Source organism: Balaenoptera ricei, chromosome 12 (genome assembly GCF_028023285.1).
Source record: "Balaenoptera ricei isolate mBalRic1 chromosome 12, mBalRic1.hap2, whole genome shotgun sequence".
NCBI lineage: Eukaryota > Metazoa > Chordata > Mammalia > Artiodactyla > Balaenopteridae > Balaenoptera > Balaenoptera ricei.
The window spans coordinates 59,563,916-59,579,803 of record NC_082650.1 but is presented as its reverse complement, the minus strand read 5'-3'; the positions used below and the strand labels follow the sequence as shown (position 1 = coordinate 59,579,803).

Below are 15,888 nucleotides of genomic sequence, written 5' to 3'. Positions count from 1 at the left end.
TCCACTTTTAAACTTTGTCTCTCCTTAAAAAAATAATAATCATAAACAAAAAAGCAAACCCAACCCTTAGTTTCTTACCAGGCAATTTTAAGTTTTACAGCAGGGCGCGCGTTTCCGTCCACGATTACTCCTAGTGGCACTACCCGGTTCGGCCGGAGCCTGGCTGGAGGGCGCTCGAGAGCCCGGCGCGGTTCGCCCGGCGGCGGGAGGAGGAGGAGGAGCAGGAGGAGGAAGTGGTTAGTAGCCCCGAGACTCGACCCGGAGATGAGGCTGCTGCGACTATTGCACTTGAGTGGGCGCCAGGCGATCCTCGGGTCCGCAGAGGCTGCGCTCTGGGGTGAGCTCGGGGTCCCCGGGGAAAGGGAGAACGCCTAACCTCGGGCCCCTGGGAAGGGATGGCGTTGGTGAGGGTGATCGCTTCTTTTTTAAAGGCTTCCAGTTAAAAGCCAGACCCAGTACCCTTGGCACCTGGGAATGTAACACCCACTTGCGGTTCTTGTTCCTTCAGATTCCGGGCTACTGGGGTCTGGGGTTGCTCTCGGGGTACGTACGGAGGAGGTCAACCAATGCTCCAGGGAGCTCGCGTGGGAAGGCAGTTATAAAGGTATGGGTGCTTGACTGAGCAATGAAGGTCAATTCGCGACTCAGGGAAGTGAGCTCAGTGGCCAGTTCCTGCCCGGGAGAGTCGCAATGAGGAGCCCCGTGTTGCGAGTTATACTTGTGACCCACTAGAGAGCAGCACTCATGGGCTGATGAAACCTACAGTTACCACGTTAGGGCTGTAATAGTACCACCCCTAATTTTACAGCTGGCGAAACAGAAGCCAGAGAAGCGAAGGTGGTCAGTGGAGGAGGTGGGTCTAGAACCCAGAGCAGGCCTCCAGTCCCTTCTCTTTGCTTTACGTGCTGCCTCTCCTTTAGCAACAACCTTTGTGGATAAAGATACAGGAGCCCCAGCGTAACATTCTCCGCCCCGCCCCCGCCCCCGCCCCCGCCCCCGCCCCAGTTATTCCATTTTAACTCTTGGTACAGCCTCTGTAGTTGAAGAGGTGTCGTTCCTGCGAATTCTGTTATTTGGTTTTACCTTTAATCAGCAATCATTTATTGAGCTCCTAATCTGCCAGACGTCCTGCTGGGGATACAGTTTACTTCACCATTTTGGGGTGAGACACACACAAACCATCACCACACACAGCCCAGTCGAATGAGACTGCAATGGAAAGGACTGAGTTGGAGAAGGTGTTAGAGAAAAGGTGCCTGTTTCATTTTTTAAATTCTACTTGTAATACATGATTATATTCTCATTATATTAAAACAAACAATAAAGCTCAGCATGAGTCCCCTTTATGCACTCTCCCCAGATACGAATATACATAAATGTACAGATGAAAATACTACGTATGTTAATATATATATAATAGATTAGTATATATATGGATATCTATAGTATCTCTCTGTATATACACTATATACCATAGATATATATATACTATATACTATAGATATCTATATATAATGTGATCTACACTGTGCTTGCTTTTCTGTAATTTTTTTCTCACCTAGGTATTCAGAAGCTTTCTATGGCAGCACATATAACTCTTTTAACCACTGCATATATCCCCTACTATGAATTACCACAGTTTATTTAACTAGTCCCTTATTGATTGATATTTTGGCTTCCAATTTTTTTGCTATTATAAAAAGTTCTCAATAATTATCATTGTACATGCTTCTTTGTGCATATGTGCAAGTATTTTACAAGAATAGATACCTAGAAGTGGAATTGTTGGATCAAAGGGGAGGTAACAAGTGACATTTAACAGGGTCATAAAGGAGACTTAGAGTGCCAGGTAAAGATGAGAGAGAAGGGTATTCCCTTCAGAGGGAACAATGTCCATATATCATGAAGGAAATGTGAAAATAGATATTTATTGTGCACTGTATAGAGTATTTAAACCTCACAGCAACTCTAAAAGGTTAAATAATATTATTCGAGTTTACAAATCAGAAGCTAAGTACCAGAGAGTTTAAGTAATCTGCCCAGGGTCACAGAGCCAAGTGGGCAAGCCAGGATTTGAACTTAGGTTTATCTGACTCTAAAATCCCTGCTCTTTCCACTATAAAAATGAGATTAGAGCACATGTATACTTTTGATGTTGCTGGAGGGTAGGACAATTGGGGCAGAGAAGGAATGAGGAGGAGGTTTGGTAAGTTATATTGGTAAGGGGGGGTTGAAGGACATTATAGAACATACTAAGAAGCTTGGACTGTATATCCTGTAATGTAGGCTGTAGGGAGTAACCAGGTGAGGTTGGATTTACCTGTGTGGAAACAGCAAAATTGGAGTTTATTCAAAGTTTAAGCTCAAAAAGTGAAAATTAGGTATAGCGTGTATTACTCTTGAAATCCCTCAAGAGTACCACACATCATCTCTCAGGGATCCCAAACAGCCAGTTTTTCTTTGCTGTAGGAGCAGTTCACTGTTTCTTTGGTTGAGCATCAGATGAAGTGGTTAATTTACAAGTGGAGGCCATGTTGTACAACAACACACACACACTATAGCTTTAAATAATTAGTGTGGAGTACAGACTCACACCGTGAGAGGCTTGGGGGAGCTGAGACTCATCAAGGGACCATACTTGGGACTTCCCTGGTGGTCCAGTGGCTAAGACTCCGTGCTCCCAATGCAGGGGGCCTGGGTTTGCTCCCTGGTCAGGGAACTAGATCCCACATACCGCAACTAAAGATCCCGCATGCTGTAATGAAGATCCCACGTGCCGCAACTAAAAGAAGATTCTGCATGCCGCAGTGAGGATCCCGCAGGCGGCAGTGAAGATCCCGCCTGCCACAACTAAGACTCGGTGCAGCCAAATAAATAAATAAATAAATAAATAAATAAATAAAATTTTTTTAAAAAAGGGACCATGCTTGCTTCAGGCTTTTGCTGATCAAGTGGAAAGGAAGGAAATCCAGTCTTACTGATTACTCTTCCTGTTCTCCACCCCTCCCCCCCCCACCCCACTGCTTGCTGAATAAGAGAAAGGTAAACGTCGGTTTAATATGACTCTACTATACAAGAAAAACTTAGATTAGGGTAAGATTTACAAATTATTTGCAAAATTCAGTTACCAAATGTTGAATGTGTATTTATAAACTCTCCCCCCAATTAAAGGGCTTGGAGAGAGTAGAATATTGGAGGTGGCCCAAGACCAGCCATAAGTATGCAGGGCAGGATAGGGCTGCATCTTACTGTTCAGTCAGACTGTATGCAAATTATATACATTGATTATACAGTTTAGTAAAGTCAAAAGATCAATATGGTTAGCTGACTGGAACAATGGGGAAAATTCCTTTGACCTACTCTTTCCAGATATTAATAGAGATGTCATTTTGAAAGTACCTAAACTATTTTATTCTTTCCAGGTTTGAAGTCAATAAAAGGAAGCTGCAACAATTTTTGCACTGCTATTTGTAAAGATGTCACTTATATGGAACTTAAAAACCTCTTGAAGTCCAAAAAAATTATGTTAATTGATGTTAGAGAACCATGGGAAATTCTTGAGTATGGAAAAATCCCCGGGTCTGTCAATATACCATGTAAGTGACATGTGTCTTAACTGATTCATTAGAAATATATATCCAGTAACTGACTGTATCTAAAATTTAATTGAAATTCTTAACATTTTCTTTCAGTGGATAACGTAGATGAAGCTCTACAGATGAACCCAAAAGACTTCAAAGAGAAGTACAATGAAGTAAAGCCATCCAAATCTGACAGTCTAGTGTTTTCTTGTTTAGCCGGAGTGAGAAGCAAGAAGGCTATGGACACAGCAATATCTCTGGGCTTTAACAGGTGTGTAGATGAAGGATAAAAATGGGTTTAAGAGTATGTATTGCAGTATTTCATGGGTCTATTTTTATTGGCCTACTGAAGAATTCCTTATAATTACTATGTTAGTAATGGCAGGACAGACTATAGACTCTTATAGACTAAGAGTCTCTACTTTTCATCCTACAATCTTTCAAATAGGCTCAAAGTCTAAATAGTATGGTGAGAAGCCATGGCATCTCTAAATCTCTAAATTTCTTATCTCTAAAGTTCCTATGAACCTTGTGCTATAAAGGAGGAGAACTAATTATTTGATGTATGTTTTTAGTGCTCAACACTATGCTGGAGGATGGAAGGAATGGGCAACCTATGAATTTTCGGAGAAGAAACAAGGAAATTGAATTTTGGAATACAAGCTGGCCCTTTCCTTGTGTACGTGCAGCCTAGGATAGTGGAATAAGCAAAAGAATCAAAATGTAGCCCTGGAACCACTGGTTAATGGGAAGGGGATTTTGTGTAAGTCAATTATTTGTTGAATCTTTTTCTCACCTATAAATTGGGAATACCACTTCTCCCTGCCTACTTCCAAAGGCTAATGAGGCTTGCTGTAATGTATGTGACTTGCCATGGAAACATAAGGGTTGGGATTCTAAAAATTAATTTTTAAATAGTTTAGTATAGTTCAATAGTATTCCAAAAGACCTGGTTACTTGTATTACCTAATCATAATGTGTGACCACTTCTGTTAATATAGTGTCTATACTCTTCAAAGAGGCTATGAACTAGACCAGTCGATTAAGACTTCACCTTAAAACACCAAGAATCTGGGGTGCAGAAAAGTAGGTGAAATATCAACAATGAAAATACAACATTAGCAATATCCAAAGACTTATGGCACTGTGACCAGCATGGTAGTGATATAATTTGCAGTTTAAAAAAGTAATATTATCCATGGGGATAGTAATCAGAACAGTGGTTGCTTCTGTTGAAGGAAGGAAATTAACAGGAAAATCAAGGAGGAAAATTTCTAGGGTGATGGAAGTGCTCTATATCTTGATTGAGGTGTTGGTACATAGGTATATACATTTACCAAAACTCATTGAACACTTTAAAACTATACATTACCTGTAATTACATCTCAATTAAAAATAATGAAAATTAAAAAAAGTTTAAATGCAAATGACTCCCACTAGCATATTTCTTTGGAATGTTAAGTCCTGCACTTGTTAGTACACTAGTGCACTGGTGAGTGGTAAAACAAATTTGTGCTTTCTTCCATCCATGTCTCTTCAGACCCATCTGTTTTTACTCTCATTTATATTGTCATTCAGAACGTGTAAGGTCTGGCAAGTAAACTATAAGGACTTGGTTTTGTCCTAAATGACTTATTAAGCCATTGGAGAATCTGTGGTAGGTATGTGATATTATCACCTTGAACTTCTATTTCTGATATGTCAGTCTAGTTTCTAGCAAACTCCCTACAAGAACTAGAAAAGCTGGAAAATACACATAATACAGACACACACACACACGCTTTTCAATGTTGGTTCATCCTCTACAGCTTTCCTTCTCCCAGGATCGTGACTCTTCAAATCCTCGCTGCCTTAGTAATTCTGTCATGCCTTTAAACAAATTTTATTTATATATTTATATAAACAAATATTACTAGGGCATATAATATTAAGGAAGTGAGGATCTGAAGAGCCACAAGCTCACATAGAAGAAAAGCCATAGAGAGTGAACCACCATTGAAGTACTGGGCCCAACCAGGAATAGGTAAATACACCAGGGTATAGAGTCTGGGGAAACACACCAGGCTTTTCCAGAAAGACAAAAAATATTCTAAAAGAAAGGAAATACTAAAGAACACAACATTATCTATGTATATGTAATATATACTGAATATGAGTTTAACAAAAATTATGCAATTAAATTGGGAGGATGATGGGAGTGTAAGTCCCAGGGTAGAACAAGTTTGGGGGCGGGGAGGGGGTGGGAGCTGGAAGTGGAGAACAGGAGGTGTGTGAGAAAGTAAAATCTTCATCTTCCATAGTAGGAAGTTAAGAGATAATATTTACAAGTGAAAAAAAAAAATCAAAAGAAAAAAAAAAGGAAACTGGAGGGTAAGCGGAGGAGGAGTATAGTAAAGTGTTTAAGAGCCTGGGACCTGCAGCCCAGATGCCCAGGTTTTAATAAGATTCTAATCCAAGCTCTTGTCACTTACTTGACTTGTGACTGGGTAAGTTACTTAACCTTCTGTTCCTGAGTTTCCTCATCTCTGAAATGATTGTTCTGAGAATTAAATGACTTCATAATGTAGAGAGCTTGGAATATACTTGTCACATAATAAGTGCTCAATAAATGCTATAATTATAAGCTTGTTACTTGGAAGTGTGGAAGTAACACAACAGCAGAGAAATGACTAAAAATTGCTCTGGGGAGCAGGAATAAGAAGCAGGGAAAATGGGACTGGGACCTAACATCTTCCTTATGTCTTATAGGAACACTGTCCAAAAGAATTATGATGCAAGCCATTATGTGATTTTTAGTTTTCTTACACTTAAGTAAAATAGGTGAAATTAATTTTAATAGTGTTTTATTTAGTCCTATGTATCTAAAAAATCATCATTTAAAACATGTAATCAATATAAACAAATTAGATATTTTACATTCTTTTGTTTTGTTACCAAGTATTGAAATCCAATGTGTGTTTTTACATTTATAGCACATTTCAATTCAGACTAGCCACATTTTTAGTGTTCAATAGCCACATGTGGCTAGTGGCTATCTCACTGGACAGTGCAGCCTATGGTAATATTTGATGTTTAGAAAGAACACACATCATCAATGGCTGCTAAATCACAGAAAGAGACACCAGCCATTATATGCCTCCTGATAGGAGATACTTTATACAGTAGTCTATAATGGAAAAAAAAAAATTTGAGCCTGAACCTGATCAAGCTTTTGCATTCAATTACCAATTTATAGAAATACAGAGAAGAAAAGAACATGTTAAGTAGCACCTCAAGGATACACTCAGCAAAATACATACGGTGGGAAATTCTTAGTGGACAAGCAAACCAAAATGGGGAATTTTTTTAATGAAATAAAGGAGAAATCCATGAATTTTAAGATTTAAAGGATTTATCAATGAATTGCATGTGTGGTCTTTATTTAGATCCTAAGTAGAATTATTTAATAATATTTATGATATTAATGAGATAACTGAAAATGTAAACACTGGATATTTGATATTACAAAATTATTTTGACTAACTTTTTTGGGTACAGTCAGACTTCTATCGGGTTTTTTGGGGGTTTTGTTTTGTTTTGTTTTTTAAAGAGCCATTATCTCTTAGGATTACATACTGAAATAATTATGGACAAAATGATATCTTGTATTTGCTTCAAAATAATATGCATGTTGGAGGAAGTGGTGGGAGTTTAGATGAAATTGGCCATGTGTCGATAATTGTTAAAGTTGAGTGATAGGTATATGGAGGTTCATTACAATATTTTATCTACTCTTGTATATGTTGTGTTAAATTTCCTACTTAAATAAGAGGTTGAAAATAAAACTACAAGGCATATGTATTTTCAAAATAAAATTTTTTTAGAAATATAGGTAAGCTTAGAGGAAAAATTAGGGTTGAGTCAATGATTATAATATATAATCACTCTGCCCTTCCAACCCAAGCCCAATCTTAATTCCTTCAGACCTGAGGAGAGCTTTTTTTTCTTATTTCATAAGCCTAGGAGACCTACTTCTGTCATTGGTACTGACTTTATAATCTCTCTTTCCAGCTTATGTGATACTATCCACAAGGAAGCAGAACTCTAAAAGTCTGGTTACAAACCATTTGAAATTAATTACCCACTTGATAAACTATGAAGGCTTTAATACTTATCCAAAGGAAGAAAGACTCAGAAGACAACATAAGGCAGATTCAAAAAGATAAATTCAAGACATTAGTCAATATAGCTGGAGAATTTACTTTTATTCTTGCAGTTTTATACTAGGAAGTCAACATTTAATAATCCATTGTTCACAATTGATTTATAAAAAATTTTAATCCTTAAATTGTACATCAATATCCTATGATTCCAAATCTTATTTATCACTCTCCTTCAAGTCTGAAGAAAATGATCACGTAATTTATTAACTTCCACAGACAGCACAGTCCCACTGACATAACATTTAGTCTGAAGTCCTACACTCATATGAGAATTAAGAATAGCCAGTATCAAACTGGCCTGCAACCTGATTGTGTTCCTGGCTCAGGATACCTGTAGTAAATTTGTAAGTCCACACTAAGACACAAAAATAAACTAGGGTGTGTATGTCATATAAAAAACTTTTCACAGTAGAGTAAAAATAACATTAAAATGTTACCAAATTTCACTATTACGGTGTTTTATCCAATTAGCTTTCAAAATGCCTGATTAACTGAATTAAATGCAAATAACTTTGTATAGGATTTTTTTTTTATGTTTGCCCAGCATTTCAAAATGGTTATGGAATATAACTTTTAAAATGTCAAAATATGCTATACATATTGCACTTTTCTGCTAGGCTGGGCTAGTATCCTCCATGGCAAGATACCAAAACTACTGAATAAAATACGCTTTAAAATCAATAGGTACTTGATTAATTTCCCTGAAATTATCATCATCATTACCAAAACCTTCCAGGATTTTGTAAGATTTGATTCCTTAAATACAGTTTTAAAGTTTAACTTAAGGAGGGAAAAAAAAACCCTCATATATTTGACTTTTTATTTCCTTTTTTGGTCGCTCAATGACCAAAGAGAATTTTAAACAAATTATGCTTCATCTTTCCTGGCTTAATAAAAAGCAACAATTTCTATTATCCAAATTAAGAAAAATTATACTAATCAAAAGCTATTAACTTTCAAATGTCTATGTATGTCTGTCTGTAGGTCCCCTAAGAACCTTTCCAAACTTTCATAAACAATAGATTTTAATCAATCATGTACTAGAATCAAATTCGGTAAGGAAAAACTTATTTTGCAAAAATAAAATCACTTCCCAACATGCTTGACAGAAACAAGCTATTCATTTTCATTTGTGTTCCATTGAAGACATTATTGAAATCTGTCCAATGGTTTATTTCCAACTGGTCCACTACAGAATTCTTCGGAATGTTTTAAGATTGGCTGTAGCTAGAGTTCTGACTTCCATTTGGACCCTGCTCTCCTTCACTGTTCAAGTGGGGAAGAAAGAGATTTTACACCAATTAAAAGACTTGTTTTCAACACCCTGATAAACCTACTAATTTTTAAAGTTATTCCGTGCTACAACTCTACAAAACAAAGACGTTCCCAATTATAAGATACAGATGTGGAAAAATTAAAATCCAGAAGACTAACATTTGGTTTTATGTTTTTATTCTTATGTAACTTAGTGCCCTCACACATAACAAGCATTCTGGAAGTTAGTGTCCATTACACTCAAAAATTTAAATTAAGGTATGGGATTTTGTTGTCATTACAGGTATCACTCAACATAGAGATTAGAGCTTCTTCTAGACAAATTTCCTATAAAATTAAATTGTACATAGAAAATCTTATTCCTACTAATTAGGAAAATCAAGAAGCGTTCTTCCAAAAAAAATTATTGTCCAAAGGCATAATAAAACCATACGTAAGTACAGCAAACCTTTATAATTAAAAGTCAGAAAGAAATATGGTAATTTCCTGGAAAACGCTGAATATTTAAAATAAAAACTAAAACTGAAAATACCAGTAACTGTGGCAATAGGATTATTGCCTTATCTTGTCCATCATCATCTTGCAGCTTCAGGCCCTGCCACTAGTGAAGAATCACTCAGGGAATTTCTGCAAAAAATGCATCCAAAGGCAGCTGTTTGAATGACTGCCTTAAACAGCTCCTTGTATAAGTCAAGTATTAATTTTTTCCAAATGGTAACATTAACATATCAGATCTACAAATCTATCTTAATGTTATATAACTTATTTATTTTTCTTAATAAATGATTAAGATGGGTAGCATTTCTTTGTTTCCCTTCTGACCTTTTTTCCCTACCCCAAACGATCTGATGTACAGTGAGAGCTGAGAACCACTGAACTTAAATGAACAGATCCTATTAAAAAAAACAAAACAAACAAAAACACACACAAAAAAACCCACCACAACAAAAAAACCTTTTTAGGACAAGTGACTCATACTTAGCAAAATTATGTTACTGTTTGCAATGGATCTTTGAGTCACTCAAAAGCCAAAATTATTTATTTACCTTTACAATATCAGATCAATCATCTACGTTTTTGAAAAATGCTACTGAAATTTATAAATAGGATAACAGCCAGTAGTGGGGGGAAGAAGTCAAACTGACATGGAACTACTACAGAATTCTTTATCCCTGAATTTTAGATGAACTTGCCTCTCTCTGTTCTGTTTAAATTTATGTACAGTATATAATCATATGTTGAGGGATACCTGTAATAGACCTGCCATTGCATTAGGAAAAGTTACTTAACAGATGATCAGATTAATGTATTTTTTTAAATGAGACGTTCTCAATCTATCAAGTCACAAATTAAGAAAAAAGAAAAAATATGTCATGAAGTTTTGGAAGAAAGTTTACAAAAACGAAACAACATAATCTATGAAAAATTATGATAATGCATATGAAATATATAATTAAACAAAATCAGTAACTAAAGTCTACAAAGTACCTGTTTGGAGGAGGTTTTGGTTTCGGCATCTTACTAAGAATAGTTGCCATCTCTTTTCTCTCATCAAAATTCTTCCACTGCTCATACAGTTTTAAAATAACCCTGATTATTTCCAAAATCTAGAAGAAAATATTTGAGAAGTTCTCAATGGCCAATTATCAAGCAACATTTAGTATACAAAGAACACACATCATATCCTAGACATCCCTTAGAAAACTGTGAAAAGATAGTCTCTGTCCTTCAGATTAGGTTAGACAATCCTGATAAATGTGAAAGCATGTGTATGCTCAGTCTATCCTCATCCATCTCTGCAGCTGGTTTCCTTCTACCTACTGATATCTTAAACCAAAACAAAGTAGTGAGGTACTAGGAATAGAGGTCTAAATCATGAAAGAGTATGCCACTATAGAGTACACTCCTCTAACACCGATTGTTTCAAACAATTTAATGGGAGGTAGTGCACAAAAGACTGTTTTGATTCTCTACTAACTACTCTGCACATGAGTTAAGGTGCTCAAAAACCGGCAGCTATACAAATCTGTCAAATCCAGTTTCCAAATTAGCCCTTCTTCTTCATCTGAGTAGACCTAACCTTGGATTGATTCTAGAACATTTCAGCAGAAAAGGTAGAAGGGCAAAAATCACTTTGTCAGGAGATAGTCCGTGTTACAGAAGTTTACAGTAGTCACTAGGTAGCTTTTAAAATAACCCTGGCAATTAGAGGCTACTTTGCAACCAATTGAACATAAATTTACCATTCTGTTTAATCCTAAACTGAAGAGAAATATAACCTAAATGGTCAACATCAGTTCTTCTTGCCAACACATTTCTTACCATTTCTTTACCGAAAATATTCTTAGCCTGGCTAAGAATTTTAGGCTCATGGTAAGTAAATATGACATTAACTTTAAAATGTTCAAGTTATATTCAGTTAAGGGAATTTTAAAGATTACCTTCTCCATATCCACAGAAAGCTCAGCAAACCACTGTCTGGCATCTTTCTGTTGTACAACACAGGCTACATGCAGGCAAGCTGGAGAGAAAATGAGAGACAAAGGTCCATGTTTAACTGCAAACATGGAATGTATGGACTCAGAATAAGATACTCACTTAAATTTTTATGTGTATTTTCTTATATTCTTTTAAAAAATTATATAGATTCATATAATAGTTATCACTGACCATCCCATCAACTTAATCTTACAAGGAGGAAAAGTTACTGGGCTATATATATATTAAGGTCCATGACATCTGCTCCTCACTGTGAGCTAGCCATGATGCAGTTGCCTTGAGAGGGCACATCAGAGAGGAAGAAGTCCACTGAGGAAATCAGAGCAGGGAAAGGATCCCTGCCTAGCAGTACACAGTAGCGGTCAAAATGCACCCAAAAGTCAGAGTGACAAAACAAACAAACCAAAAAACCAGCCAATCAATATACTGATAAATTTCAACACTACTGTGTTTTGGTATTTCAGTTAAAAGCAGTGTTGCCTCTGCTTTTTAAAGTTATTAGCGCATGATCAAGTTAGGTGAAAACTGGGCACCCTAGTACAGAGTTCAGTGTTGTAATCAAACAGAGCTGAGAAAAAAAAAAATGTAATGCACCACATACAATGTAATTATATACATTACTTACAATATAAACTAACAAAGATAGTGGAAGAGCCCAAAGACAACAGTCTACATCATAACTTTGCCTAATATAATTCCTCTCAAGCAGCCTGCCTACCCTGATCCCACACAAGCTTGTTAAATGTTATATTCCCTGGTCTGGTTACCTATATGACTTTGCTAAGAATGACATTCTAGGCAAACAGCAACTCAAACGTGCACGGACATTCTGGTTGCCCCAAGTTAAAGAAAGCTATTTATAAAGTAGGGCTTAGGTTCAGGAAGGATTGAAAGGCTAAAGGACAAATTATAAAAACAGGTAATAAAAATACAGTGGAAAATGCCATAACAGGGCATACACAGAGTAAATTAGGGAAAGAGACATCCTAAACGCAGACTGAGGTGATGCAGAGAGCGTGGAGTCGGGGATGGTGTCACTGAAGAGATGAGATCTGAGCCAAGTCTTTAAGAAAGGTGAGAGTGGGAGCAGAGAATGATATATCCATAAATGGTAAAAAGAAGCTGTGGATTTTATCCAGAAATTGGGAGGAGCACTGAAAGATTTTAATTGAAGCACCAATTCTGCATTTTAAAAAGCTCCTTCTAGCTCAGAGTTTCTCAACTTTAGCACTACTGACATTATGAACTGGACAATTCTCTGCGACTGCCCTGGGCACTGCAGGATGCTCAGCAGCACCCCTGGCTTCTACTCACTGGATGCCAGTGGCATCCCACCCCAGCTGTTACAACCAAAACCATCTCCCGACATTGCCAAAAATCCTGTGGGGAACGAAATTATCCCTGGTTGAGAACTGCTAGCCTTGCTCAAGTGTGCAGGATAGACTGGCTCTCTGAGAACAGGGATGCTGGAGGCCAACTAGCCAGGAAGGAGACTGCTGTGATAACCTGGATAAAAATGAGAAGGTGGCTGTGAGATTACTAAAGAGTGCGGCACAACAGGTGTTGGTTACCAACTAGATGTAGGTATCGAGGAAGATGAAAGAGCCTAACTACTGGGTTTCCAACTAAGGTAACTAGTGCTATTCACCAACATAGCAAAGACAGGAAAAAGAGTATGTTTGGGGGCAAACTGATGAGTTCAGTCCTAATCATGAGTCTGAAGGCCAGTGAGATGCCAAAGGAAGCTATCCAAAAGGCAGAGATTGATATAAAGACCAGTTCAGGAGCAAGATCTTGGTTAAATAAAGAAATTTAAATGTTTCAACACACAGAGATAGCAGAAGCCATGGGCCTCAGTGAGACTACCCGGGAAGAACAAAAACAGCAGGGATGACAAAGATGTGGCACATGGCCTTCCTACCCATGCAGATCCCAGTACTCCTTCCCACTGAACCCAGATGCCACTTGAGAATCCTTCCAGGGAGCCTCCCGTACTACAAAAGTATAACCTATTTACCACCCCTCATGTAAGAAGGTGGAGAAACATTAACATTTAAGGGGTAACTGAATAAAGAGAAACCAACAAAAATTAGTCTGGACTGGTAAAAGAATGGGGGGAAAATCAAGAAGACAGAGTCATAGAAATGAATACAAGACAGAAAGGGAAGAGAAACTAACAAGTGCCTAACATATGGCAGGCATTATTTGAAAGATAACTCGTTTAATTCTTGTAACAACTCTATACTGAGTTTTTAGTACCCTCCCCCAATTTTACAATTAAGGAAACAAACTCAGAAAGGTTAGATAATTTTCCCACAATTGTAAAGGAAGAAAAGTTTAAACCTAGGACCATCTGTTCTAACTCATGACAGTACTGCCTTCCACAGATAATAGAATGGTGGCTAACTTTCCCTCTAGCAAGGCATTAAGGACCACAAAAGGCTCCTTTACTTCACTGCTGAGGACCTAATTGGGCTCAGGAAATAAAAGAAGACCTAGTTATTTTATATAAGTTACAACTAGTATTAGAAGGCTTAATTCCAAACTTCTCCCGCTAAACAAACAAAAATGTTCTATTCAGACACTGGTTAAAATTATTTTAAACGATTTCAAAAAAAAACTTACCAAAAAAGGGGGGTGGGGGGACAATAATCCTGATTTGTGATAGTTGCAGTTCATATTATTGAAAGTTCACATGCAAGGAATAGTCTATTACTTCAAGGAACATAAAAACATAAAGTACAATAGGGTGAAATTTCTTTTAGGATGACCTAAATAGGTATACAACAATTTAGCTACTAAAGGTACACCACATTTACATACCTAAAGCTATCATGAAAGGAGGATACAGTAGGCAAAGATCCGTTCTGTAGGTATCATTCACTATCCTCCTATAGGAATGTAAATCATATTATTACTGAAAGCAGAACTACCTCATATGATTGTACATTACCCTCCAGAGAGGGCCAGATTTCCCATATCTGTATATATTTATATCTCTTTTATATTACCGTAACACAGATATAAAGGTGAACACCAAAGGAAAAAGATGGATACATGAATGTGACAATGAATAAGCATATTTTAATGAATAAAATTACAGCTAAATATATTTAAAATTTTAAAACCTCACAATAAATTTTAATATAAGATAAACATTTTTCTAATTTTCCAAAAATTAGAAAATCAGATAGGAAACCAGAAATTATACAACGAATTAATATATATGTTGAATACCACCAAAAATATTCTGATTATTTTAAAGATAACATTTAATTTATTTTACGGAAATATAGTTGAAATCAATGTTGTGTTAATTTCTGCTGTACAGCACGGTGATTCAGTTATACATATATATACATTCTTTTTCATATTCTTTTCCATTATAGTTTAAAGATAACAATCTTAATTTTCACGTAAACAGTCTGTTTTTAATAAGAATCAAATTTTATTAGAAATATTCATCAAATAGATAATTTAAAGATCTATCATTTTAGCATTTATAGCAGTATAGTTATTAGAATTCAACAAGCAGATATTTCACTCAACATAAAATATCTTGGGGCACTAGTTTAATTACTTTAAAAATACTAAACTTCATATTTAATTGTCAACCTTCCTAGCTAATAACATGTTACACTATGAATAACTTCTGTTCTAATTACCATGCAAGGGGAAGCAACATGTCTTCTTGGCCCATGTCCTGCACATACTGGAGCAAAGGTCTATAAGGATGATACACTATCAAGCAACAATCCTAGAAACAGTTTAAAAAATGTGTATGTATAAAAACAGATTTATTATAACACAAAAACCTTACCATTACCCAACTGATTTTTAATTGTGTATTTCAAAATGTATTTTTCTAACTCATGCTTGCTTCCCTCTTATTCTCTTAAGCAAGCAGTATGGCAGCCCTAAACTCTACTGTAATAGTGAAGGCAGTGCTCTCTCTGAAATATACCTTGGTAAATCGGTTGGCAGTCAGTCAGCATCCATTCCCTTAGAGACTCAAAGTGTCACATCTGCAACACACTGAAACCTCTTATTAGCCTATAAATCCGTAATTCCCAACTGGAGGAGCAGAATTCTGCCAAAGACATAATCTATCTTTAAATAACACCACACACATACACAAATTGTGCAAATAATTTACAGTGGTTTAATGTCCTGACTGGTTTGCTTGTAATCCTCTTATTATAGTTACTATAGAACAGAAAAAATTTCCCATCCTAAGTAGTATATACAAACTATTTTACAGGCTTCCAAGAGCATATAGGTGATGATGCCACTAGGTACTATGATTTACCATCACATATCACTTGGATGGT

General features: G+C 36.5%; 3 protein-coding genes across 6 annotated transcripts in view; 1 reads left to right on the top strand and 2 right to left on the bottom strand.

The window, feature by feature from the left end:
* The window catches only part of USP45 (ubiquitin specific peptidase 45), a 70,534-nt gene extending 69,940 nt beyond the window's left edge, over positions 1–594 (bottom strand). For all 3 annotated transcript variants that reach the window (XM_059941519.1, XM_059941523.1, XM_059941525.1), the window contains exon 1: positions 79–594. The gene's annotated coding sequence lies outside the window, so the exon portion shown is untranslated. The remainder of the gene's footprint in view (positions 1–78) is intronic.
* On the top strand, positions 199–8,464 carry TSTD3 (thiosulfate sulfurtransferase like domain containing 3). Its single transcript, XM_059941532.1, has 4 exons — positions 199–337; positions 3,423–3,596; positions 3,693–3,852; positions 4,157–8,464. The coding sequence occupies exons 1-4, from the start codon at positions 265–267 to the stop codon at positions 4,227–4,229; spliced, it is 480 nt and encodes a 159-aa protein (XP_059797515.1). The 5' UTR covers positions 199–264; the 3' UTR covers positions 4,230–8,464.
* Positions 7,813–15,888, bottom strand: part of CCNC (cyclin C) — a 26,103-nt gene continuing 18,027 nt past the window's right edge. Inside the window, exons 8-13 of one of the 2 annotated variants that reach the window (XM_059941531.1) lie at positions 15,223–15,314; positions 14,381–14,448; positions 11,500–11,579; positions 10,547–10,665; positions 9,591–9,685; positions 7,813–9,049 (exon numbers count right to left, since the gene is read on the bottom strand). In XM_059941531.1, coding sequence (XP_059797514.1) covers positions 9,634–9,685; positions 10,547–10,665; positions 11,500–11,579; positions 14,381–14,448; positions 15,223–15,314 — 411 coding nt within the window. In that variant the 3' untranslated portion in view covers positions 7,813–9,049; positions 9,591–9,633. The remainder of the gene's footprint in view (positions 9,050–9,590; positions 9,686–10,546; positions 10,666–11,499; positions 11,580–14,380; positions 14,449–15,222; positions 15,315–15,888) is intronic. The other variant, XM_059941530.1, reaches the window with a different exon arrangement.

Excerpts from the sequence above, each read along its gene's own strand:
- TSTD3 (XM_059941532.1), top strand. The coding sequence starts at position 265 with ATGAGGCTGCTGCGACTATTGCACTTGAGTGGGCGCCAGGCGATCCTC. Across the intron at positions 338-3,422 it reads CGCAGAGGCTGCGCTCTGGG|GTTTGAAGTCAATAAAAGGA; the intron begins GTGAGCTCGGGG and ends TATTCTTTCCAG. Across the intron at positions 3,853-4,156 it reads ATATCTCTGGGCTTTAACAG|TGCTCAACACTATGCTGGAG; the intron begins GTGTGTAGATGA and ends GTATGTTTTTAG.